The sequence below is a fragment of the Petromyzon marinus genome, chromosome 10 (assembly GCF_048934315.1).
Source record: "Petromyzon marinus isolate PM22_M1 ecotype Great Lakes invasive population chromosome 10, UKy_Petmar_22M1.pri1.0, whole genome shotgun sequence".
In the NCBI taxonomy this organism is placed as follows: Eukaryota; Metazoa; Chordata; class Hyperoartia; order Petromyzontiformes; family Petromyzontidae; genus Petromyzon; species Petromyzon marinus.
The window spans coordinates 7,658,571-7,685,909 of record NC_133676.1 but is presented as its reverse complement, the minus strand read 5'-3'; the positions used below and the strand labels follow the sequence as shown (position 1 = coordinate 7,685,909).

The 27,339-nt window shown below is 41.7% G+C and overlaps 2 protein-coding genes across 15 annotated transcripts; one reads left to right on the top strand and one right to left on the bottom strand.

The window, feature by feature from the left end:
* Positions 1 to 7,928, top strand: PDSS1 (decaprenyl diphosphate synthase subunit 1). 2 transcript variants are annotated; one of them, XM_032951528.2, is made up of 11 exons: positions 1 to 210; positions 1,393 to 1,448; positions 2,018 to 2,138; positions 2,543 to 2,673; positions 3,633 to 3,774; positions 4,208 to 4,319; positions 4,456 to 4,565; positions 4,671 to 4,751; positions 6,029 to 6,142; positions 6,290 to 6,370; positions 6,474 to 7,928. In XM_032951528.2, the coding sequence occupies exons 1-11, from the start codon at positions 22 to 24 to the stop codon at positions 6,612 to 6,614; spliced, it is 1,278 nt and encodes a 425-aa protein (XP_032807419.1). In that variant the 5' UTR covers positions 1 to 21; the 3' UTR covers positions 6,615 to 7,928. The 2 variants fall into 2 exon arrangements, with proteins under 2 accessions (XP_032807419.1, XP_032807418.1); XM_032951527.2 differs by having other exon boundaries at positions 2,015 to 2,138.
* On the bottom strand, positions 7,162 to 24,970 carry ABI1 (abl interactor 1). 13 transcript variants are annotated; one of them, XM_032951513.2, is made up of 14 exons: positions 24,795 to 24,970; positions 22,474 to 22,641; positions 18,410 to 18,586; positions 17,166 to 17,183; positions 16,233 to 16,336; positions 15,079 to 15,096; positions 13,690 to 13,851; positions 12,850 to 12,962; positions 12,326 to 12,394; positions 11,431 to 11,481; positions 10,510 to 10,662; positions 10,270 to 10,356; positions 9,340 to 9,534; positions 7,162 to 9,011 (listed from the first exon to the last, which is right to left on the bottom strand). In XM_032951513.2, exons 1-14 carry the CDS (start codon positions 24,909 to 24,911, stop codon positions 8,836 to 8,838), a joined length of 1,608 nt encoding a protein of 535 aa, XP_032807404.1. In that variant the 5' UTR covers positions 24,912 to 24,970; the 3' UTR covers positions 7,162 to 8,835. The 13 variants fall into 13 exon arrangements, with proteins under 13 accessions (XP_032807404.1, XP_032807403.1, XP_032807413.1 ...); XM_032951512.2 differs by having other exon boundaries at positions 16,233 to 16,339; positions 24,795 to 24,951; XM_032951522.2 differs by lacking the exon at positions 24,795 to 24,970 and adding an exon at positions 24,464 to 24,769 and having other exon boundaries at positions 16,233 to 16,339.
* Positions 24,971 to 27,339: the final 2,369 nt, after the last annotated feature.

The following is a 27,339-nucleotide window of genomic DNA, read 5'->3' as shown; positions in this document are numbered from 1 at the left end:
TGGTCTCTCCCGCCTCCCGGCATGCTGCCCACCATCAACATGGCGGCCCCCTTGCGGCGCGGGTTGCGTGCGGGACGCGTTCTGCGTGCGGGACTCCGAACTCACCTCGTCGCTCCCGCTGACGGTCCCCTCGCTGCCCCTGCAGGCGTTTCACCTCTTCCCCGAGCGGGACCCGCGGCACTTGCGGCCGTGCGCGCCCGGAGGTGCACGGTAAGCAAGAGAGGGGCCTGTGTGTGGCCGGGCAGCGCGACCTTGTGGGTGGCAGGGCGGAAGGGGATTCGTGACTTTAGACGCTGTTGCTCAAACTTAGCAGAGTGCACTGTAGGTCAGACGGGTTCAGCGACGGTGGTGCTAAGCTTCTTGATTACAGAGTGGTGGACATTCTGCGTTACTGTGGCGAGGTTGAGTGCGTTCCAAGATTGGGCAAGCATTGGCGCTCGTGTTATCGACAAGCGACGGATGGAACGACGGGTTATTGTGTTCAGCACTTCTCTGGACTTTGCGCTGTGTTGTTAATTCACTCGGACAAACCAAAACGGGATTGGTACAGAACGCAAACTGAAACAAACATGACACCTTCTTTGGTTCTTTCGGTAAAGTCACGTAGAATGACACCGCCCCACCTTCACCAACCAGTACACACGTATTATACAAGGGCAACTAACAGAAGTACGCTTTGCCCTCCACAGATACTGCACTCAAAGTCACGAGGAATAGTAAAGTACTGAGCTGTGGTGGTGGTAGTGACTGTGGGTATCTACTAGCCCACTCAGGTCTCCCATGGAAAGAGGTCGTGAATCTATGAACTTGATTGAAGGGTGGTGAAATGCCGTTAAGTTACTATTAAACGAAAGCTAGAGTACAATAGAGGTATTTTCCAGGCTCACGTGTTAGCGGAGAGGAAGCTATTTTAAATTAGAGAAGTAACAGCTTCCTCTGCCCAACTACAGTAATGCATTTTCATTGTAAAACTCTATCTCCTTTAAGTAGGTGAGTGGTCAATCCGTTTATTCTAAAAAAAGGAAGACGTGATATATTGTCTCTTGCAAACGTTCAAGTTGTCTGCAGTTTCATTTTACGGCCGAAGTCCAATGTAAGGCGAGCTGTTGGCGAGAGCGTTTTAGTTTTCCTTATATCACACTTTGTAATGTGTCTTTTAAACAGTTAAGGTTGTATGCTTCATTATTTTACATTGAGTACTTTTATTATGTAATGTTTTACTTGTATACAAAAACATATACCAAACAGCAAAAAATACTAAATATAGATTTTTTTGTTGTTGCTTTGTGCCAATGCAAAACTTTGAACAGGGTAGCCTCAGTTGTAATGTACACGAGACTTGTGTGTGTGTATATATACACAGTACTGTACTGTACTTTTTTCTCCACACAGCCCTGCTTAAGGCCGCTGTCCTTCACAAGGGAGACCAACTGTACTTTAATCTCAAGGTGAAATGCTCAAACTGAACATATTAAAGCAATTGTGTTATTGTGGAGCATTATGGGTAATTAAAAGATCACAATATTGTCTCCACATGAATATCATGTTATTGTTCATCACCCAATGAGCTGTTCGGACCAAAATGATCAAGCAGCATTTGTTTAAACAAGCAAACTAGACAATTTTCTACCTTCAGTCTTATCAGCAGTTAGGCTTGTTAAACATACGGCTAATATAACAAATTGTTATATACTTGATCACACTAATTTACAAAACCGCAACACTGATTTAACATGTACAGTATTCCAAACACCAAATAAAGCACCTTTTTTGCTGTCGGCTTTTGTAACTTACAATGAATTCGAGATTCATATTTTGCTAATTGTTATAGTTGACTACCATTTGACAAATTATTGTGTGTAATGCGTGATCAATTACAGACTTAAAAGGTGACAATAATAAGCACAAGCCCTTGGTCTTTTTCTCATTCTTTGTGTTTTTATACATAACGAATATACAACGTTTACGTGACAAACAATGCTGTCTGTTTTTAAATTTTATTTATCAACTACAGCAGGTTTTTGCACACTACGTGCAGTGCCTATCGCTGCACGCAAGCACCCATGAAAGAGCGGCACCAGAACCCATACAAACTGGTGCAGGATGACATGAGCAACCTTTGCGATGACATTAAAAAGGTATGGTGTACTTGTAGCGCTTATTTATTATACCTTACTATTGAGTAATGAGCACTTAACTGATGTTCAGTGTTTATGGACATAACTGTCAATGAATGGCTACTCCTAACACTCTTTTAAGCTACGAGGCTTGCTTGCAAGTTACATATTATTTGTAATACTGCAATGGAACATAATGGTAAGCAAATGCTGTAAGAGAGGATGCAAACAATGTTAGATGCAGTGCAAGTCTTGTTGGATGCTGTGCAAGTTGCCATCATTGACATTCCATGGAAGATGGGGAATGTTACTAGGCATAAGGGTAGCTTCTGATAGCTGCCTTTTGTACATGTGGTTTTAATGTGATTATGAAGAAAAACATTGGTCGACACCTAAAATAACACGTTCCATATATGAAACCTCAGGAGCTGGTGACAGGAATCGCAGACCTCAGGGATATGACTCATTACTACTTTGATGGGAAGGGAAAGTCATTCCGGCCGATGGTGGTGTTGCTGATGGCACGGGCATGTAATTTCCACCAGCACAATACCAGGTATGTTGAACTTGTTTCATACCGTACATAGCCAACCGTGCTAATCGGAGGTGCAGGTCTAAGCTGCTCATAGAAAACGTCTCAATAACTTAGGACAACTTATTTGGTTCTTTCGGTAAAGTCACGTAGAATGAGAATAAAATAATAAATTGATAAAATAAAATAACACAATAATATTCTCACGACGTTTCGGCCACAACACAAGCAGCCTTCATCAGTTGAAGGGACGAGACTGTCTGGAGGACAGCGCTGGAGTGAAAAAAGCCAAGCTAATCACTCAGCCATTTCAATGCTAAATTCTATGCTAATTCCTTTGTCAAGGCGCTTTGTTTCTTCTCACACAGCTTAAAGGTCGCGATCTGAGCGTGGCTTTTTTCACTCCAGCGCTTTCCTCCAGACAGTCTCGTCCCTTCACCTGATGAAGGCCGCTTGTGTTGTGGCCGAAACGTCGTGAGAATATTGTGTTATTTTATCAATTTATTATTTTATTCTCATTCTACGTGACTTTACCGAAAGAACCAAAGAAGATGAATCCTTGCCGTCACGAAAGCTTTAAATCGAAACTTAGGACAGGTAGCTTAAACAGTACAATAGTCCCTCAGTTAACAGTAACATCAGTTAACGGTTTTTCGGTTAACGTTTTGCCTCCCATAGGACCCCATCGTTTCGACGAACGTTAAAATTTTGATTAACAATGTGTACGTTATGCAAGCGAGCACTAATTATGGCCAATCCAAGTTCTCGTAGGTGGGTTGAGCGTGTCTCAATCGGCAACGCCCATTTATGAGCGTTTAGACCTCGACTGGCTTTGTTTGCATTATGTTTTCTGTTTTGGCAGAAATGTAATTCCTAATTCGATTAACATTTATTTAGGTTATAAGTTTTCGTCGAATGGATTAAAAACATTAACCGAGGGACGACTGTACTCTACTTGACAATTGGTGAATTGATATTTCCAGTGAGGTGAGCGACAGCCAACGACGGATAGCCATGGTCGCTGAAATGATCCACACAGCCAGCCTCGTGCACGACGATGTAATTGACAAAGCCAACACACGGCGTGGGAAACCTGCGGTGAATTTCAAATGGGGTGAGAAGAAGGTAAGGCATTGATGGCTGTAACTGCGTGTTGGCCCCTGTTGAAGCAAATTAATCTCAAGTCACAGCACCAGTTGATTGTCTAAAACCACATTAATTTATTGCAACACATTAACAACTCATAAAATATAAAAAAGAAAGCCGTCCCTTGGTGTGGACCAATCAGTTTCAAGGACAATGCATATATTATCATAGTATGTTTTTTGTTTGCATTTTGACTGCAGGTATTGTGGTTTTGTTGCCAGAAAAAAAGGGGAAAAACCCTATTACATTTTGGTACTGGCAAAGGAGATCTAATTATGTAGAAACTCATACAAACCCTTACACATGGTGATGAAAATCTACCAGATTTTTGAAATGTCATCAACAGTTTTGTTTATGGGAACGTGCAGCATGCTGGGGTTTTTTAGTGGCGTGTGTGGACGATGTATTGCAGGCGATCCTAGCAGGGGATTTCATTCTCTCTGCAGCCTCAGTAGCCCTAGCCCGTCTCGGGAATGGAGATGTTGTGTCACTCCTGTCGCAGGTCATTGATGACCTCGTCAATGGTGAGTCTCAAGCCCGTCATCTAATGTCTGTGTGGTTCATTCTATTGCATTATTTTCAAACCATTACAATGCATATACCAAGTGTGAAGTAAATCATTACGTTTCTGTATGCTCCATTTGTTTTGCCTGTGTTCAGGGGAGTTTATGCAATTAGGCTCGAAAGAGAATGAGAATGAAAGGTTTGCGCACTATCTGAAAAAAAACTTCAAGAAAACTGCGAGCCTTATTGCACACAGCGCTAAAGCGGTAAGTAAGTTGACACGTTTGTCATGGTCAAAGCTAAATTGAACCATTTTTTTTTATTTACGGTCTCATTTAAACTGTTTATCATGTTCTTCTGGGTCTTTTTAGGTTGCTGTTCTTGGTGAAGTAGATACCGATGTCCAGGAAATCGCCTTCATGTATGGCAAACACTTGGGGATTGCATTTCAGGTATTATCACTTACAGATATTACATTAAGAGGTTTCCAGTATCCCAGTGTGACTGTATATGCATTTTATATTGCTTCGTCTTATTCTCTCTAGTCTAGACACTCTGTACTCTTCTTAGCCAGCTTATTGCTAGTTATTGTTTTCATTTAATTTTCTCATTCTGCAGTATTCTCCTTACATCAGTATTGGCACAACTATAGCATGGTACACCTTGTGGTTATTTTTTGTAAATACAGTAAAACCTTGGATTGCGAGCATAATTCGTTCTGGAAACGTGTTTGTAATCCAAAGCACTCGTATATAAGTTGTGATCACGTGACTATTGGCAGACAAAGCGTATACCTACTACTCGTATTGCAAGACCTCGCTCGTTTATCAAATTAATATTTATTTAAAATTTTTGCTCGTCTTGCAAAACACTCGCAGACCAAGTTACTCGCAATCCAAGGTTTTACTGTATGTCCAGTTTAAATTGCGAGGTTAAAATTATAACCTTAAGTAATGTCACTTTCCAGTAAAAATCATAGGAAACTAAAACGTTTCTCATAGAACTACGTGAATAAAACACGTGTGCTTTTAAGTTCGCTTAGAAATAACTAAAGATATTTAATGTTACAGAAAAAAATGGTTTAGTACTATTTTATCAAAAGCTAATCATTGTTGAGACTTCAGTATTTCAAAGAATAACCATGAAAGAAAAGCCAGGTTGAAATGAGTACAAGTATAATTAACTCCTGTTTGCTTTAGGGAAAACATAATCTTTTTTCTGTCAATGTTTTGCAAGAGGTGTCCTCGATGAAACATACAAATATGGTCCAGCCAATATTACAGACATTAAGCACCCAATGCTTTTCCATATAAAGAAGGGTGTTCACCTATGTGTTCTGAACAAAAGCCCACAACAGCTGAAAACAAATCTGGACTCTGGACTAACAATATCTAATAACAAGCATATCCGATAACAAAAAATTATAAACTTTTAAGCCACAATGAAACATTTTTTACGGCACACCTTTACCAGCTCTCACTGACCAGCATGGTGAAGTATGGTCATATAACCCCCACGACTTGCAATCTGGAGAGGCTTTAATAAATGGATTGACAAAGGACTGGACATGTACTCATCTACTCGACAGCTTGCAGAAATGATCAGTAACATGTTTGATTTCTAAATGTATGACTCAACTAGGATTTAAGCTTGGGTTATTTTTTTACTCTTGGTATAGTCACATTTATTAATCTACTTTACCCCCCCCTCCCCATTTCTTTGTGGTCAGCTGATTGATGACGTTTTGGATTTCACTGCATGTGGAAATCAGTTGGGCAAGCCAGCTGCAGCTGATCTCAAGCTAGGGCTGGCCACGGCACCTGTGCTATTTGCTTGTGACAAGGTGAGGCCTAAGTCTGTAGTGTCACAAATTATTCCATAGCTCATAATGGATGTGTATTTCGTACAATACTCAAGCTGAATTTTTTTACATGCTCCTTAAGTTAATAATTTGTTTCATTGCTTGCATTTGTTCTGTTTGGACTGTCAGCACCCGGAACTGCACAGTATGATAATGAGACGTTTTAGCCTCACTGGAGATGTTGAGAAAGCTTGGGAGCATGTCTTGGAGGTGAGGATCTTTCTGCATGTTTTTTTATTTCTATACATGAACATCACTGCTTCTAATTTGGCAGTCCGTTTAAAACCAAATGTGTTTTTTTTCCTCTCTCAAGAGTGATGGCGTACAGCAGACACGAGACCTAGCACAGCGCTATTGCAGCGAAGCTGTCAAGCTCATCAGCACCCTGCGGCCATCACCTGAACGTGATGCACTCATAGGGATAACGGAGATGGTGCTTACACGAGATAAATGACCTAGCGTTAACACCTCAAGCCGCTATTAAATGCCAGTGCTGTTAATGCTTCCTGATGTAAAGGTCCGCATTGGCCTGAATTTATTGTTTGGTGGTGGGAATGACATGGACTGAGTAGATTAGTGGAAGGAATAACTGTGCCCAGATTCAGTATGCGCTGTGCACAAATTATGATTTGTACAAGATAAATGCGAAACATTTTCGCAGAGTGCGACATTTAAGGGTGCTGATGAAAACTTCTAAAGGCGTTCAGAGTATTGCTACGTTTGAACGGTTATCACTTGAATAGTTTTTTTTTATTTTATACACTTGTGTATAATTTCGCATGAAGTTGCAAAATGTCTTGTCACCAAAAAGTGTTTGTAATCAAGCTTTTTTAAAACGCAAACATGTTTACATAGTTTTCAAATTGAGGCCAGTAACATTCATTGCCATAATGGCTTTTTTACATCTGACTGGCAGCTGTATATTTTAAGGCCTTATTGCAACTCGGGATGTCTGAAGACATGAGTTTTATCTTGTATAAAAAAAAAACTTTCAATCACAATTGCGTAGGTTTTTATTTTATTTTTTTGAAAATGTTTGTACATAATATATACACAATGTCAGAAATATGCAAACAGCATGCAGACCTTAAAGTAGCAACAAGCAAGGAATTATTGAAGGTTGAGCTTGGTTACCTCCTACATATATATTATAAAGCTGCATTAAGATGCATTGTTTCACATACAGCTTATCCAACTGTTAAGTAGTACATGTGTGGCCAACCGCAGTCTTGAAAAACCAACTGAGGATTAGATGCTGCTGTAGCAATTGGCCCCACCTGGTCACATTTCAAAATCAAGCAGTGACTTAACATTAAACAATTACAAAAGTCAGAACAATCACTATTACATATAAGTTTACAAAGATGTACAAAAACCACTCTGCCACAGTTTTTTTTTGAGCCTTAGATTACCAATACACTCTGGAAGCTCAAATACAAAATGCAACAGGTACATAGCTATAGTAATTATGTTTTTTCACAACCTCGGCTGCTCTTAGTCATTGACCTATAATAAAGTGAGTCCTTCCAGTCGTTGGAGAAATTCGGAATATAAACATTTGTTCACAAAAGCATTCCACACCTAGGATAAATGCAGACATCCCATAGCAAGGTGTGCACACAGTTGGGGTAGCTGCTTCTAACACCTTTTAAACATGCCATGCTTAAAGTAGCTCAAGGTAAACTAAATTTTGTAAGCATGCATTATGCAAGTTACTTTGGCTATGTGGCTTGTGGAAAGTCTGGGGTAAATTTGTACACATGGTGTTCTTAAAAATGTATCGCATGCAAATAAGCCAATGAGAAGTTTGGATATTGCTTCTCTAAGGCAATGGTTTTCAATTGTTGTGGAAACAGACCATTAAATGTACTGAAATTTAGAATCTCCACATGCCTTGGCAACAATTGATTCCTTCCAACTTCACCAAGCTACACCAATCTGCACAAGTGAGGAAAGCTTAAAATGACACCATAATACTGCACTGCACAACTTGATGAAATTAAAATGGCCCGTACATTGTGGACTGACAAATACTTGCCACAATAGAATGTTATTTACAGACCAATTTTAAGGATAGCTTATACAAACTATTTTGTAGATACTCAAACATGTGAAAATGATCCAATCCAGTAACCATAAATTAAAGCTTTTGCAAGATGTTATTAAAGTGTAGCTCTTATTTTAACAATTACTAGAGCTTTCCATAAATCTCTGCTAAGCAGTAGTTGCATTTTTTCTCACCACACAACCCACATCACAGCTGTGGCACTCAAAAAATAACCAGATTACACTAAGTCCATCAAGCAAAACATTCAGCATTAAAACACCATTGTTTCGTTTTGTAACATGAAAATTAACTTAATTTTAAATTACACTTCTACAACCACAATAACCAGTATATTAAAAAAAAAATCTTGATTTTTGACAAGCTTAAGAGATGTATCCAAGTATCTCATACACAAGTACTGCTGCAAAAAGTTTGTGGCAAGATTTATCTGCACAGGACAAGATATCTATACAGTACTGTTCATCCACCAACAGAGTAGTTGTTGAAATGCTGCAGCAGTTAAAAGTCCAAAGCTGCAAGGACTGCAAGAAGTCTGTCCCATGGATTGGTATTTGGCAAGAGTGACGCATCGGAGGGGCACGGAACGCTGAGACCAGAGAGCGTAAATCTAGCTGGCGTAGTGTAGGATGGGTTCAACATAGTTTCCAGGGAAAAGCCCCGTTTGGCCGTTCATGGTGCCCTCGTACCAGCCGTCATCATTCTTCTTTATGACATAGATTATTGAGCCCTCCTGGAAGCTCAACTCGTCCTCTTTGTCCTTGTTGTAGTCATACACGGCTACCACTGTGGGGACAGAATGGACAACACCACAGCAGAATATTGTGTAGGTAACAAGTGTGTTGTTTCTGTGCGCACAGACACTTGCAGTGACACTGGTTAAGGTACCCAATGTGTTCTAAGCTCCCTAGTATAACGAGTAAAAGGTAAGGTGCAGCCCAGCAATTGCATAGTCACATTACTGCTGGTGGATCTCCACTAGCGGAAGCTTTAGAGAGCCCTTCTACAAAGTATTTAGGCTGCTCTTCCAGGAATAAAGCAAATACTTAAAATGTTTTAGTTATTTCTTGTCTGAGGTTCTGCATGCGTGTGCAATGCAGAACCTTACCATTACCTTTTTCCAGGTAGCTTTTGGGTGCCCATGGAGGGTCAGCCTCAGCATAGGGATCACAGTACTGCACAACAGCAGCTTCCTCTTCCTCGTAGTCACCGGGTGGAGGTGGTGGCATCAGCGGCTCCACAGGCCCTGCTCCAAACCCAGCCAGCTCTTCAGGCGGCGGTGGCAATGGCTGTGACGGGCCCTCCGTGACTTGGAGCAGAATGGAACATCATGAGCCATGATAAATCAACTGCTGGATGATGGGCTCTACAAGCCACCAATTCTCTCATGGTTCTGAGATGTAACAATCTACCTTGCACACGACCTTATTTCAATGAGTATCACAAAAGACTGACAGAATTGGTACCTAGGTACCATATAGTTTTAAAAGACAATACATGTAACAAAGTCTGCAGCTCATTTTTGCTGACATGGAAAAAATAATTAATGTCTTGCTGTACAACATATGTACAGCCCTTTGTCAATCCACTGCTGGATACAGGCCTCCCCACGCAGTGCAGGTCATGGTGGATCTTTAACTATACACTGGTCATTGCGAGTTGGTGAAGATGGAGAAGGTAGATGTAGTGGTCACATAAAAGCATAGAAAAACAATTTTGCTGCACTGCCCTCTGCTGCCCACCATACAGCTGTGGAGTATCTCCATATAAATCTAGTACCTTTACAGTGCTCTTTAGTCAAGGTAAAACAAGTTTCCAAGTTGAGCAGATCAAATCCGTTATCAGGCGCAAATCAGTAGTAGTCATTCCAGATTCCTATGGTAAGGGGAATTTTCTATACAGAATTACCACCAGTGACTTTATGACAATAGGAACAGGGTAAAGGCCAAGTTGACCAACAACAGAAATTTGCACTCCTAACCTTGTGAAATGGGCACTTACCACAGAGGCCATAATGAAAAATGTAGAAATTACAGGTACTCACTGTTCTCCTGCATGCGTGCCACGAGGCCTGTGAGAGGGATCTGTGGGGTGAGCTGAGGCATCGGTGGAGGTGGTGGTGCTTGCATCACTAGAGCACGCACACAGCAGCTCCAGTTCAATCAAGCGGAAAAATTATCATGGGAAAAAAATAGTACGATGCAGTCACCAGTGATGAAAATATTCGGAGAGACAAACTGCCCCTGTGTTGTTAGACCAAGTGCACATGCATCCTTGCACGCACTCGGGTTGTGACTGTAGAAGGGACCTCCGTTGAGCTGCGAGCACTGTGAAGCAACCGAGGGTGGGCGGCGGGGAACCCCTGAGCTGATGGATGTGGCCGAGTTGTGTCGTGACATCTGCCTGGGCATTGAGTTGTATTGGGGTGCAGGACCAGCTATACGGGACATACCATTCACAATACACAACACACCAGCCATTAATCACCACCACTCGCCAAGATTTGTTGCCAAATTATGTTCATTGACCTCAGTCTAGTTAAAGTACGATATTAAACCAATACCATAAAGTTTATATTGTGTACCTTAAATTTGTTCCAATATGGAACTCAATTGGGATGATTCAACATGAACATGCTTTTCTCATGTATAAGACAGCCTTACTTAAAAACTGTATTCATACTCACGGAAATAAATGTATACTTAACCTTAAGCTGTAAACATTGCACCACATACACAAATAGCTCAAAACATAAATTATCCACATGAATAACACCAATTAGTTCAAGCAAATCTATCGCAGATCCATCTCCATAACTTTTTTGCCCGACAAAAATAATTTGCCTCCAATCAAAAATAAACAATGCCATGTCCAATGACAAATAAAGAATGCTGCCCAAGCCTCATCAGAATTGTATTAGGGAATTAATTCAGCAAATGCTACCATTAGGTGAGCCATGCAACAATTAAGACAGGAGCATTGCCAAGAATATTACGCTTATTTCCCCAAGGGGAGTCTTCAGGGGCTCGTGTTATATGAAAGGGGCCACTTCTTGTTGGCTCGACTGCTACTCGAGAATTCAGATGTGCAAAAGCTCCCCAGCGTTACTGTCACAGCAAGGACTTGGATCCTTCTTATGACAGCCTGGCGACACCCCCGCAAAACAGACTAAGCTACTGTGTACACAGCAGACATTTTGTCTTACCACCGAACACAGGAGGGGGGGGAGGAGGAGGTGGCACACCCATCATGGGTGCTGGTATCCAGGGAAAACACATACAGCAATTACATATTCAACTATTATTTGTCTACTAAAGTGATGGTTAATGTCATCGTGATTCTGTGTTGGTGGCATGTGTTGGTGGCATGTGTTGCAACATGAGCCAAGGTGAAAAAATTACAGCAAGATAAGAGCACAACTTATTTAATTAATTAACACATCATATACAGGCTAAGAGCCAATTTAACTTGGCCCAGACTGCAAGTCAAATAATGAAAATCTAATTATATTTCTAATTACATTTTTGCAAAGTAGCATACAAGAAAATGACAGATATTTAGCACTGCCTAATTGACATGCGTGACATCACACAGCATGTTAAGCAACGCCCTTGAGTACACAGATGATGACATTGATTTGGCAGAGACATTCAGCTAAGCCGAAGGTTTTCACCTGACTTGAGGTCATGTATCGATCAAGCACATTGAACCAATGTACATAATACATTTTAAAATATTAAAATGGTAATAATAAAACTAAACGGGCAATCCTGCAGATATATCAGATTGTAAAATGGCTAACCGCACAAACATTTTCACGATTTCTTGTGTAAATTAAATGGCCATGCATCACTGTAAAAAAAATATGATAACACAACTTTAAAAATTCAATAAAAACCATTATCTCATAATCAATTAGACAGCAAAAAAAGTTATTTTACCAATGATATCAATTATGGATGATAAACAAGTGTCTAGTTAAATATATAAGTATGGCTGATATGGACAGAGACAGGTGGATAAACTATGAGATGGGCCATGGCCAACAGTGTGGGCCAGAACGGTGGCGCAACAAACTCTGAGCCATAGTGGGGACTGACCTGCGATTGGTGCAGGAGGCAGGGGCAGTGGAGAAGTGAGGCCATCAGGTGGCAAAGGGGACGGGGCAGCTGGGTAATTTGAGTGCAGGTGAAAAAGCCAAGGCACACAGGTTAACACATGCAATTACACGTGCAGGAAGGTCACTGAGACTTGTAAATGCAAGGTTATACGTGCACATTTAAAGCATAAGTAACTCACTTCCACATAATCGTGCCAGATAAAACACGGTCAGATATTTGTAAACACATTGCATACTGCTTTTGGAAGCAATTTGCACAGTAGCCAACTTTTAAATAAGCTTTTTTAAGACTTCCACAGTATGTATGAGAAAATTATGTTTTTTTATTATTATTATTATTGTAAGAGAAGGAATCTATGGTCGGAACTGGTATAAAGGTTCACACAAGTGGTTAATTTATAAAGGTTGTTTATTTATACAGGAGTACTGCACTCCATGCATTACAGTTGTATATTTCGAGGCATGGGTTGGTGATTTGGCTACAAGGATGCATGTGATACTGACCTGGCCCATAAGCATTAGGAATGAATGGAGTGGGGACCGGTATCGGAACGCCCACACTGCCACTGCCGCTGTTCTCCCGGCTGCCACCACTACGGCTGCCACCACTGCTGCCACTGCAACCACAAACAAAAAGTCAGGGATCAGATGGATGTAATAAAATTAACCAAAATGCATAAAAGCTATATTATACGCTACATTAAACACATAACTTATTTGCGATCAACAAATACGTTCCAACCACCACTGCTGCCACTGTAACCACAAACAAAGAGTCAGGGATCAGATGGATGTAATAAAATTAACCAAAATGCATAAAAGCTATATTATACGCTACATTAAACACTTATTTGCGGTCAACAAATACGTTCCAAGCTTGAAATCAAATGATTTCAGTTTGTCAAAGAATTAATCAATTTGCCCTCCAACCATTTGTTCTGCATTAAACTTACAGCAGAAATAAAACATCCAGTATTCTCAGTTTTTGGTTCTTTGATAATATTGTATATAGCTGTTAATCTAGTTCTGGAATATTGTTGAGCAATATATGCACTGTTAAAGCATTATTGTGTAAACAAACATTTATAGATTAAGCAAGTGCATAAGACTGCCAGACCTTACAAAATGGTGGCCTGTAGGTGATTATTGGGATAGTTCCACCAATAATGCAACCTCAGTCAACTTTTGAGTATCATAATACATGGCATCATGATGAAGGCGTATGCCAAAGTAAAAATTCACTTCATGATTATACTGATTACCGACATGACTCAAGTGTCTGACAAGCACATCTAAAATCGTGTAATTGCTTGCTGTCATAAACCACGAGGCAATTAATGGCACCTGTATGTGCGTGCCCTCTGGTTGAGTGAGGCGGTACGTGAAGGACTCTGTGCCTCCTGCTGAGGCGGGTACGTAGGAGTGGCACGGCCGGGGCTTGATGAGTAGTCGTTGGGCAAAGCAGGCGGCCTCACAGGTTCCAGGGTGCGGTAGGGAGAGCTCCTCCTGCCAGCCCCGGCAGGACAGCACAGACACACACGTACATGTACGCGCACGCATGGCGGCAGAGTACATTACAAGGGGACATGGTGCACAACAACAGAGGCCTAACGATGAACAGTTAATGCGGCAGACAAGGGTAATAATTCTGATAAGAGTGTTGTTACAACATGCAAAGCTTGTGTGCTATTTGGGAACCCAACTTGGCCCATCTATATATAAAAAAGTAAAAAATTGTGTGTGTTTGTGGCGGGGTTTGTGTGTGTTCGCGCACTTGGCTCTCCAACGGTGGGGTTTACGCAAAATAAAAATAGCCAGGTACCACGCCGTAAGCCCCGCCGTGAGCAAGCGCTATTCCTTTTCACATCCGTCAACTTTTAATCAGTTTAATTAGCGATTGTGATATGTTTTCGCGCTTCCATTTTATTTATTTATTTATGACGCGTGCGCGGCCATACCAACTCACGCGCCTTTGGTGGGGGGGGGGCGGCCTATGCCAAGTCGCACGCCTTCGGTGGGAGTGAGGAGGACATTTTCTTTCGCGTTAAGAATCCTATAAAAATACACTAAACGCTCAGGTAAATTCTTCACTGTGTGATTTCCCCCCCACCCCGATGCGTGTAGTTATTACTACTATACAGTCGCTACATGCTACCACTAGAGGCCATAGATATTGCTGCAGAGCGGCCGGGGAGATCGTGGCTGGGGGGGGGGGGCGGCCAGGGGTAGCAGCCCAGCCCGCCAAGGTGCCATCTCGGCCGTCTGGACAATCTAGGCGAGACCGGAGGCTCTGCACGGGACTAGGCCTCACCATGCCACTCTGTCAGGTGAGTACTTTGTGCTATACAGTCGATAAATACTGCTATAGAGTCAGCATGTACTACTGTCGTGATAGCAGGTACCACCAAAGTCAGTATGCACTGCTGTTACATTTTTAAGAGTAGGTTTGAAATATTTTTTTGACCCGGGCAACACCGGGTACTTCCCACTAGTTGAAAATAAAAGCCGCATCAAACTTCAATCCTCTGCCACAAAAGATGCAACCCAAGTATTACCTCACTGGGAAACCGGCTTTGCCAATTCAATACTGCTGCATCAGATTAAAAAAGCTATAAAACAATGCAAATGTAAAAACTGCCACAGCATTATTTTTTTTTCCAAAGCCAAACAGGCCCTGTGTAAAAAGACTACAAATAGGCTGAAGGAGGAGAGCTGAAAGCAAAGAAGACGTACCCCTTTCTTCCCAGTGTGCTGCGGGATCGGACGGCGATCGCGTCACCGGAGTTGTGGCAAGCAGGCGAGTAAAGAAGGGAGCTGTGGTTAACTTGGCTTTGTGAACAGTGTTCAAAGAATAGGAGTAAACCTTCTATGGTTCACGCATGCCAAGGCACAGCATTGAAAGCTCATATTTTGTCCCTTGGGAAAAGCCACAGCAATGTGCAGCCCAGGAAGGACTTTGCACTGAAATTACACCCTGAACATTTTTTTCAAGGCATTAAAGATCTATCAGCAGCTTGCTGGGAAAAAATTAGTATGCCACAAAATTGATTTAAAGAGACCGCCGAGTTAATTTTAATTCAAGTGGCAAGTCTCTACTGAACCAGGGTAAACAGCAACTTTACAAGCAGCAGCCGACTTCCACAGAAAGCACTACAGTGTTTATGCTTGGTCATTTTAAGTTGTCATATTCTAAGTGCAGTGCATATATTTAATAAGCCCAACGGCTCCTTAAATTGTATTTCATTTATACTTTAGCCTATCAGATCAAAACGATTTAGTCACACCAAGACGAACTTTAATGATCATCTATAGTATGAAGCATGAAGACCTTTTAATTTTTTTTAAACTGTACCCTGCACACTACAGCGCAGTAAGAAGCCGGAAAACCTGAAACAAATGAATGACACTGAGCTCCGTAGCCTTTCAGGTAGCTGGGGAGACTGAACTTGTGCAAGGCTTGCATTGAAACCAAAACTGATTGAGTCCTAGGAAGTGTATTATTCTCCCTTGTCTGTTGAGCTAGAAAACCCTTATGAATGGGGAAAATGCACGCAAGGACGATGCCACATTATTGCCTTTGCACCAAGGTACTTAAAACCCTTTGCACGCCCTAGTCTAGGCATATGAAATTTCACAGCACAAGTTTTATTACATCAGCCTTCCCCGAGCTGTGCGAGAACTTGTAGTTCACTCAACCCTAGGGAAGATGGAAATACAGCTACACTTACATAATGATTATCAGAAGAGTGCAGCGTTGTGCGGAGAGGACTTTTATTGGAAAACATGCAAAAACTTCGGTTGTACGAAAAGGAATGCAAAGTATGTTTGCAATGTGAGGGACCGCAATGCAAGCAGAGTTAAAGAAGACAGACACGTGAGGGGCATACCCCATGGTGCCACGGCCACCCGCTGGTGGGCTGGGGGGCCTCTGAGTGGGCGGTGTGCTTCGTGGAACGCTCACGCTACTTGTTCTCCCATTGGGGTTTCCTCCCTGCTGCAATGAATGCAACAAACCAACAGCATGCAATCTTTAACACTATATTATTATAAAGCACTTGGCGCTCTGATGTTAATGCAACATACATAATACTAATAACATGACTAAATACATAATCCTAAATAATCAGGATTCATTGGCTCAAGTAAACATCGTGATAAACTCCCACTAGGGAATGTAATGGCATCTATCACTATACACATGGCCATCATTGCACATTTCTGTCATGTACATACATATTGGTATTTAAAAAGTAGATATTTATTTTTACAAAAATGTATAATCACTTTGAATATTTTAATTCAGCCATGCCCAAATTATGTACTGAACCAGATTAATGAAATCCCGAGTGTGCAGTCATTCACTGCAACACATTAAACATGATTTAAAGCTTTCGTGACTGCAGGGATTCATATTCTTAGTTCTCTCGGTAAAGTCATGTAGAAGGGAAACAATAAAATAATAAAAATATAAAACAATAAAATTATCACGACGTTTCGACTACAACACAAGCAATCATCATCAGGTGTGAAAACCACAGCAAATTTTCTTGCTGTGGTTTGCAGTCGAAACGTCGTGAGAATTTTATTGTTTTATATTTTTATTATTTTGTTTCTCTTCTACGTGACTTTACCGAAAGAACCAAGAATATACATTAAACATGCTTCTTTCTTTACATCTACCTATGCAGGGTACATATGTTCCACTTATAAAGCAAATAATGCATAGTAATAAAAAAAAAATTATAATAAGCAATCCATCCTTCAAATACTAAGATATGTTTTACTCTGGGTTTTCAAGAAACCAAGAATACACTTCTTACCTTGACTTTCAAAAGCCACTTTGTGAAATGCAGAGGAGCAACACAAAATATGTCTTGAGTTAAAGACAAACAAATGAAGGCTGTTTTTATTAACTTTTACGCTTTTAATAAAATACAACTTTTTATTACGGCATTAAAAACCCACATATCCAAGTTAAATGGGGCATTGTTGTATATGTGGGTTCAGACATACAACAGCATGCATACATAAAGTGGTGTGTACGTATATACACACACACATACTATGTAACTTTAATTATACATAATTGCACTAAACAGACCAAAAAGTTATGCTATCTACACAAGGCCCTTGGTAGCCACTATCTGCACAAACATCTGCTACTTGTCTCATCCTTGTAACTTTCCCCCCCTACATTCTATTAAATACATCCAAAAGTGTGGAGGTTTTTTTCAATAACCTCGACACATGATTCTTAAAAATAAACATTTTGGTTGCGACAAATGTATACTATTAATAGATCGTACGGTAATCTGTATACACGCAGACATAACATTAAATTGTGTCTACATTTTAAAAAGTTATCTTTTGACCATACAATTTTACTAGAATGTCACATTAATAAGATTAAGAGCTGTTGCACTGTCAATTTAAAAATGTGTACATCATAACGGATGTTTTCATTCATGTAGCATTAAGATTGAAAAACCTTAAGGTTCATAAACATTTGACCATCTGGAAAAAAGGTGCTGTAATCAACCGAAACAACATGCAGGGCAATACGACTTCCTGTGTGGCCAATGTGTATACACGAAGGAACTCCCTGGAGAGGCAGGCTTGGCTGTAAGGGTAAAAGGCTAACTTTTTTTTACTTTAATAAACATTTTGCACATTGTCAACTGCATTGTAACCAAATACATATACTTTACAATATAGGTCAAATTCACAATTCTAAGGTGAAAAGCAGACTTATTTAGTTTGAACAGTAGTCATGAGGCTTATTAATTATTACGAAACTGCGTAAGTGTCAAAGCACATTTATGACGGTATCGTCGGAAAAGTATTTTCAAGGAACATTCTGAACATTTTATACATGATGTACATATATTTTTAGGAATGAAAAATCACCACCTAGTGGAATATCTTTTTGGTTTTTAATAGCAAACATTGAAAAAATATCATATACAGCAATTAGATGCACAAGCTTGAAATCCAATTTAAGGTGTAACAGGCCTTGACAGAGAACAAAAACTTGTAAATTGGCCATGTGTAGTGTGGCGCCTACCTTCACACCATGCCCCACGTCGTCCAGTGCACTATAGTCCACCGGCTTGCGCACGTAGCGCACAGGCCTCTCAGGGTTGACTGGCGCCAGGATCTTGTGAGTGCGAGATGTGTTTTTGTTGGTGGTCAGGATTCCAATCTCACGCCGTGCCACCTTCTCCTTGTGGATGTCCACTGTCTGAAATAAGATCAGCCATCATAATCCATGATTAATCCACTGCTGTATGAAGGCCTCACCAAGCCCTCACGGTGCAGAAATTTAACAATCCATCTAGTACCAGTACCCAGGATGATTTCATCGCTCCATCTGCACGGTGGCAAGTTACCTCCCTTGGATGACACTCCTGTCATTAGTCTCAATGCCAAACCAGCCCTTCAAGTGACATGCCCTGTTCATGTTTAATTCATGATTCATGTTTAATGTATAGGACACAAAACTGAAACAATTAAATGATTGTACAATGGGCTGAGTGTAGTGTATTATATTTATGCCATAGAACAGCTTTCAATTGGAATTTCTAATACATTATCAGGTAAAAAAAACTATCACTTAATATTACACTTAAGTATATTGTATTTAACAACAAATAAAATAATGCAGCTTCCATCAGGTTAATACAAATTGTGTAGTCCAATCAGAAAAAAGTCTGCAATTTAAGCTGAGAGAAAGCATTTTTCAGATCACATTATTAAATACAGGGACAGATTTTAATTATGTGAATCTAATTAAAACATCTACATAGTATGTCTAAGATTACTATATACATTGCACAATTTGAAATGTCTTGAACACTTCATTTTTTAAAGCCTAAATGTGATAATGAACTACCACTGACTGCAAATCAATGCAACAAGCAAGCATCAGGGATCAATTAATTTGATCTCTCTGCATCAAAACAATTACAACAGCAAAAACTGCCACACTGTAGATCTGCCATTTACTATTTAAAAAACTCCCGTGACATTTCCATGTAAATTGAACTAACACAAGGATGCCAATATGCTTCAGCTTGGCACATGTTATGCACGATAGACATTTTCCGCTTGATATAAGCAGAGCTTGCATAAACATTGTTGGGATTGAAAATTATCGGACCAAATGCTGCACAGGTCAAAACCACCAATCTTCACAGTGCACGTATGATGTTGTCAGTGCTTTCACTTTTACAAAACAGTCAATAGAGTTGCTTTCATTGGTTTAGATTTTTCACTGAAAAACAAAGATTAAAAAGGCTCCGAAAGTAAATTTTTACCACAATTGCACCCTAACCATCTTCTGTACTATGGTCGGTGATTATCAGGTATCAATATGCACTTATGGCATGCAATAAGCCACTGAATAGGTCATTTGTGGGAAATAATTAATTAATTTGCCATTTCTTCCGTAAAAAACAAACCTGGTGATAAATTGAAAATATTAAATATTCAAGCAACCTGTGCATGCCAACATTTAGTATTTATACATAGCACTTTAATTACCACAAAATCACTGCAAATCGAAATCAATGCTTACACTTTAAACAACTCAAACTATCACAAATGGAAAAATACCACTGCACGCATGCATTGACAATGATGTATTATATTCACATATGCTATAATAGCAAAAAAATCATTAAAGCACACACTTCATTCATCAAGCCTCGACAAACATTTCATGCACTGGTTGCAAGCTGACCACACTGCAAATCAGTTTAGAGGGTTGTTTTGACAGCAGACAAAGATCACCTTTTCCAAATGTTTATTAACAGCACTCGACACTGCTTCACACTTAGATCTTTGGCTGCATTCAGTGCAGCCTACTAGCAAAATTAAGGTTGTTTTCATCACGTTAACTTTATTTAGAAATAAACCTAACTTTTCGAATTGATAGTCGAACATAACCAGTGTATTATTAAATCAGCTTGTTCTTAAGATTTTTCTGAAGATAGTTTCTGCAGTTTAACAGTTAATGCATTTTCCAGAGTTTCCAAACAGCTGGTTTGCAGATATTACCTTTCAAGCTGGCTTCCATTTTGCCACAATTTATGAAGGAATGATATTCATAGTCTGAAATAATAAGTTTACAAAATGATATCCTCATTAAATTTAACATGTTTTCATGAAGCACTACATTTTTCTGAGTTACACTTGCCCATACGTTTATCCCCAGTCTATAATATATTGCCGTATTACATGTTTCAAGTTGGACTACTAGCACTATGTACCATAAACCTAGAATTGTCAAGGGAATGTAACATATTATACATATACAGATGGTCCCCGAGTTACGACGGTCCAAGTTATGATATTTCTATCTTACGATGGCGATAGCGATACGGCAAAATTGTAAAATATTTATAGCAGATAGGATTGTTTCCTGAAAAAAACTTTCTATTAAATTGCAGTTCATATAGCTAGTCTAAGATTTTACCTTGTTTTTTTACTTTACTTTACATTTTACTGTGCAATACAGTATTGTAATTAATAAATACATACAGTATATAGTTTATACAGTACGGTACTGTCAATTGCTCTGTTCTGCTAAATTATCACCATTCTTTAAGACTCCTGGGTAGGCTAGGCCATATTCGACTCACGATATTCTTGGTTTACGATGGGGTCGTCGTAACGCATCTCCATCGTAAGTAGAGGACTACCTGTACTGTATAATGATAATGTACAGCCCTTTGTCAACCCAATTCTGGAAGAAGTCCTCTCCATGCTGTGTGACGAATGAGGGTTATTTAACCATACCTGGGCAGATATGACTTAGCAGTTAAATGGCCTCACAATAAAAAGGTTTTAGTGCAAAGATTCACAGCTCAAATCCAGCGGCCATCCTGATTATTACTGCAGGTGTAATAAACATAATAACATGCACAGCCTGCTTCAGTGGTTGTTAAAGATCCCCCGACGTAATTTGCAATAGTAGGCAATTGTGTTTTGGCATCAGAATCCACATTTTCCAACTTAGAATATTATCCAAAAATGATTAAATGAGGAATATACGTAGCAATCATTGCCACCTACTGACAGACTAATGCCCCAAATCACCCTTGCATGCGACAATCCTAATTTCTTGAGTTCTCTCCTGATTTAACAAAAAAAATGAAAAATTATTCCTCAACATACAAGTCAGCAGAGATTGGCGAAGGGAAACCCATGTTAAGGTATAACTCGCCTATGGTTTTAGCTATGGCCAGGAATCGAACTTCTGTTGCTAAACTTATAGCCAAGTGTGAATATCACAGTGCCACTCCTCCACACCACATATCACATGCACCGGTGTGCAGAAGCAGCTCTAGATGATCTCAATTTGCCAAGGAAGCTTCACTCGTCACTTTCAATTATTTCACAAATGTCAACAAGATTTGTATTATTATTTTGCAATCATATAAAACCAAAGCTGCCTGGCAGCTTCAGTAGTTTAAAACTGCTGTAATAAAACAATCCCAGTTATAGTATTCGCTATATTCTCTATATGTAAATAATGCAGTTCATATAACACATTCCTGCCAAAATTACTTTTTGTAAGAAACGTCGGATGGATGTTGGGCAGAAACACTTTCCTCTTTAACTTCAGTTACTTTTAAATAACAGTGCAAATGGTTTTCATTTTGTAAAATAACCATTGAAGCAGCAAATCCAAATGTGTACTTCCTCACAGACATCAAACAGCCACTTAAATAGTTTGTAAATTCGTAACCATTTATTTTAATTAAACGAAAATCCGGCAATATATTTTTTTTACAAATTAGACTAATGTATATGTTCTAGTTTTAATTCGAAATACCAAAAACTATTATAATATAACATTTCTCCTCCGTCGACGTAAAATAATGCTTAACAAAAGCGGTAAGATTTTTCTATTAAATTTAGTCAAATGTTTATTTTATGAAAAGATCAACAATAACCATATGTTAACATGTCACCAACTGTTCATGTGGTTTGTCAGTGGACTGTATACGTAGCACATATGCTAGCCAAAAACCTCATCTTTGACAAGAGTATTGAATACGTCTGACCTCAGCAAAAAATAACTAAACATCCTATGAAAATCGGTCATTGTACGCGCTATTTGACCTGAGATATGTGGTTGATGGAGGACTCCATCTTGCGAAGCTGAGAGGCCTGGATATCCAACATTTGCAGGACATTGTTGGCGAGAGTGTTTATCTGGTAGGCGACGCTTGCCAAGGACTGCGTTGTGTATGCCTTGGTCTCCTCGAGGGCCCGCCACTTGTCCTGTGCCTGTCAGGGTGCACAGCAAACAATCCAGCTGTTTTAACATTGCGCGTGTTGCACTGCAGGCTGCTTATTACTGCAGCAGCATTCCCACAGTAATAGGTGGTGGCTGAAAACAGGGCACACACACACTCATCAGCCCACCAGACAGTACTGTAATACGAATAGCAATCAAATATACAGCCGGCGCCTGCTGCAAAAAAAAACAAATATTTTGCGCTGCACTGCCGCTTTTCCCCACAAATTGCACATTCACGTACGACCCGGAATTTCTATCAACGTGGAGATTGTAGTATTGTTTTAAAATACTGTAAATGTCATTGTTTAAACGCCGGCTCTCTTGCACAAACAAAAGATTCCAATGCAGAGAATGCGTACGTATTGTATGCACTACAGTTTGCCTACACGCTGAATATTAAAGGGGGTGGGGGGGGGACGTTCCATTCCTTGTACAATTTTACATCTGCAATTGAACGATTTTCGTGTGGAGCATGTGACTGCATTTCTGCTTCAGCGGTGGCGTTATACATTATACACGTGTAGAGTAGCACACGCGAGAAAATCCGTGCAATTTTAGAAGTGCCCTTTTTGTATGCGATTTAAAAAGCAAAAGCGTATGGAGGTTGCAGCTTCTGAAGCCACGGGCAACAGCATCACCTCCACCATGCTTCTTCCATTTACTACGACCAAATCAAGTCTCATCACTTCACTGCCCTCGTCATCAGAAACTATAATTCTTCATAACCACCACCTCTTGCATTTATTTCCATCAGTATTTCTTACAACTACCGTTCCATCATCATCTCTCTCTCTCCCATCGCTCACTACCATTACCTCTCATTTACCACTATCCCCATCATGCCTCATCACGTTATAGCCTATATCAAGCTATAATTTTAATAATTACCACTACATATACAGTATATTGGTATCGTCAGCATGTCTTATAACACCGCCATCACATCTCTCATCATCACCAACCACCATCATAATTTCTGTCATTCATCATTCACTGGGACTACCGTCCAATCAGCTCCAGCAACTGGGTGCCACTAATTGTCTTGCCTTAATTAACACCCCAGCCAGTGTGTCATCAGGCAATGTATTAAAGCGTACTGCGTTTGAACAAAACACAATACGGCATGTAACATACAGTATTTTGCCAACATATCTTCCTCCAATCATTCAAAAATCAAAAATATATTCAACAAACACGCCGCTACCCGAGCATCCGGTCATTCGTTGGGAAGCCAAATGATAAAAAAAGTACTTTTGATGATCACAATAAAAAACTAAGGATATGTATCTGTTTTTTCTCATCTTAAGACCGCGACGCGCACCATATTGACGGGCCATCCCTGCCCACGGTGATGATGGAAGTGATGATGTTGATAATGGGCGATGATGAATAATAATTGTGGCGAGGATGGAAGTGCCGACAGTGGTCACGGGTAGCGAGGATTGTGCTATAGTCGTCTCCCTGGTACCGTAATATTCATATCGCTGCTACTGACATCGACTATGGTCATGATGATCAGTGGTGAGGATGTCGATTCTGACCTTACAATCGACGATGATTAGTGGTTAAACAGATATTGCACTTGCTGATGATAGGAGTGTCAATGCTGCCGAGTGATGATATGACGGTACAGTACAGTATTGACGATGAGTGACCACGAGCAAAATACTTTTTGACGTTGCTCCTCGTGCTGACAGCGGCGAGATTGCTCCCCACGATGCCAATGCTATTGTTCTTGTTGCTTATATGACACTGTCGCTGTTACCGATTGAGCATAACGCCTATGGCACGGCAAGTGGTGAACGTTACCATAACGAGTGTCCATGATCACGCCGCCGTTATTATCATTGCCTCTGCTGCCGCTGCTGCCGCTGCTGCGGGCGAACGATTCCGTGGGATCTCCCCGCCGCCGCTGCTATTGTCGTCGTTGTCGCTGCTGCTGATACCGACGAGACCGTCGCTGCCGGCGGGCGACAATGACCGCGGCTCACGATGCCGTTATTGTCATTGCCTCCCCACGACTGCTCATGATGATGCGGACGGGGACGATGACGCCGGGCGAGGATGGCAATGCCGCTAACGCCGACGAGTGTCGACGGCGAGCGAACACACACGACGGTGATGGGATGGGGGGACGTGCCTGTATGTAGTTGTTCTCGCAGTAGTCGGCCACTCGTTCCAGGTTGCGGTGGCTCTCGATGAGCGCGTGTCGCGCCACGGGGATCTCCTCCTCTAGCAGCATCTGCAGCTCCGCCATCTTGTGGCGCGTCTCATGGCGCGCGCCGCGGAACCGGGAGCTGCGGGCGGGTGGGGGGGGGGAAGAGGAGGGGGGGTGGGGGAGGGGCGGGGAGATAGGGGGGGGGGCTATGGTTGGGGGGGGTGAGGGGCGGAGGAGAGGGCGGGGTGAAACGGAGGGGGAGGGGGCTATGGTTGAGGGAGCTGAGGCTGAGGGGGGGTGATACAAAGGGGGGCTAATGGTTGAGTGAGCTGAGGCTGAGGGGGGTGATACAAAGGGGGGCTAATGGTTGAGTGAGCTGAGGCTGAGGGGGGTGATACAAAGGGGGGGGGCTATGGTTAAGTGAGCTGAGGCTAAGGGGGGTGATACAAAGGGGGGGCTATGGTTGAGTGAGCTGAGGGGGGGTGATGGTTGAGTGAGCTGAGGCTGAGGGGGGTGTGATACAAATGGGGGGGCTATGGTTGAGGGAGCTGAGACTGAGTTGGGGGGGCTATGGTTGAGATAGCCGAGGCAGTGATGAGGGGGGGTAGAGAGGGCGGGGCGATCTCTGCGGGGAGAGTTAACGGAACCGCGGCAACGTGAGCCGCGGTGTGTAGGCGAGGGCGGGGCTATACAGGTGGGCGGGGCTATACAGGTGGGCGGGGCTATACAGGTGGGCGGGGCTATACAGGTGGGCGGGGCTATACGGGGGGGGGGGGCGAAGCGTGTGCGGGGAGAGTTAACGGGGATCGCGGGGGTGGTGGATGGGGAGGTTAAGGGGCGGAGAAAGTTAAAGGGGGCGCGGTTTTGGGTGTGGGCGAGGTTAACGGGCCGGGCTCGAGTGAGGGGGGAAACCGTCAGAAAATAGCGCGTGAGGGGAGCGAGAGAAAGCGAGAGGAGGGCGTGCGGGGAGAACAAACGTGAGGGGAAAACAAGATAAGGAAAAAAATGGAGTAAGTGTGACGGCACAGCGAAACGAAAGAGCAAAGGGGAGAGGGGAAGAGCGAGAGGAGAGCGCTAACGCGAGGGGGGAAGCGAGGGGGGAAGCGAGAGGAGAGAGCGGAATGAGCCTGTGCTCACAGCTCCCACGCACGCACAGAGACGACGACGAGCGCGCGACGTTAGATGATTGCGGGGGGAGCGGGGCAGTGTGTGAGTGGGCGGGACTAGAAGGGCGATACCAAGTTGGGTTTGGATTGGGGGGAGAGGGGGTTGTGAGGAGATCGTCCGTTTTGGATGAATCCAACTCAATCGGGTAGAAGGGGGGGGTGTAGCAACGACCCGGGGCAATTCCCAACCTGCGACTTGATTTCACAGTGAGGCCTCACCACTTTGAGATGGCCAGTCAACGATATTTATCCATCACGACTAAGCATCTTAGCCGCACTTTCTACTGCCGCGGCATATTTTATTTAATCTTGGGAACAATACGTTATTTCTCAGTCAATTCTGTCGCTGCCAGGATGTCTTTCAGCGACTGAGGCGTGTATTCACGTGGCTAATACCAAAAATATTAGACAATTCCATTCGACCATCGGAGTAATTGTTCCCTACCCTTCAATAAGTGGTGGCGAAATCTCCTTCGCCTTGTACACAGGACGCCTGCTGTATATTTGGAGTTTGCGGTGTCACTCACGTGGATTTTTTACCGGGTCCTCCGGTTTTTCCCTCCACATTTAGAAACCTCCATTTAGAGTATTTGGCTGCTAGAAATGTCCACGTGATAAGCCACTTCGTTACGCTATCATTTGTGGCCAGGCCTCTTCTGAAAAAGAGCTGTATGGCTCATTGGGCCTTACCTGGTAAAAAAAAAATCGTTTAGTGTATCACTGCCGCCTGTCAGACGGTAATAATTGCTCGCATTTATTTTGATAGTGACCTAAAACAAAGGGACCACAATGTATTAATGTGGCTGCTGATGCATTTACTTGCACGTTTTCGTGTGTTGTTTTGAGACTGATGCTCCTGCTGTTGTGGAGTGACTCATGCAGCCAGCTATGGCTACAGGGTTTGGTGTTACATGTTGTTTATGTCGTTTATTGTGAATATTCGATCACAGTTCCTATGATCACTGTTACATTGCTTTTATGGCTTTATTTTGGTGATTTCGAAAACGTGTTTTTGGTTTGGCCATGTTTGTTGTAGTACGGAGTTTGACTGATGGCATTAATCTAAGTTGTCTTGTTGTTGTTGTTTGACTTGCATCCCACTGGGATTTTTGCACACAGCGTTGGTGTATGGTGCTTTTTCAGGAATATTTTGCTGTTTTTTCCTGTATTTTCTGTTTGCACAGTCACGTCACTTTAAGATGTTTTCTTGTTCATGTTTTTGTTTGTTGCGGTTGCACCCGATTCAAGAGACGAATGGCTCACAGGGCTATACCAAATAAATGAAACTGAAAGCTGAGACTTAGAAACCCCCTCCCTGCACTTTGCGCCGCCCCTTTAACTCGACAAACCGCACGGGTCCT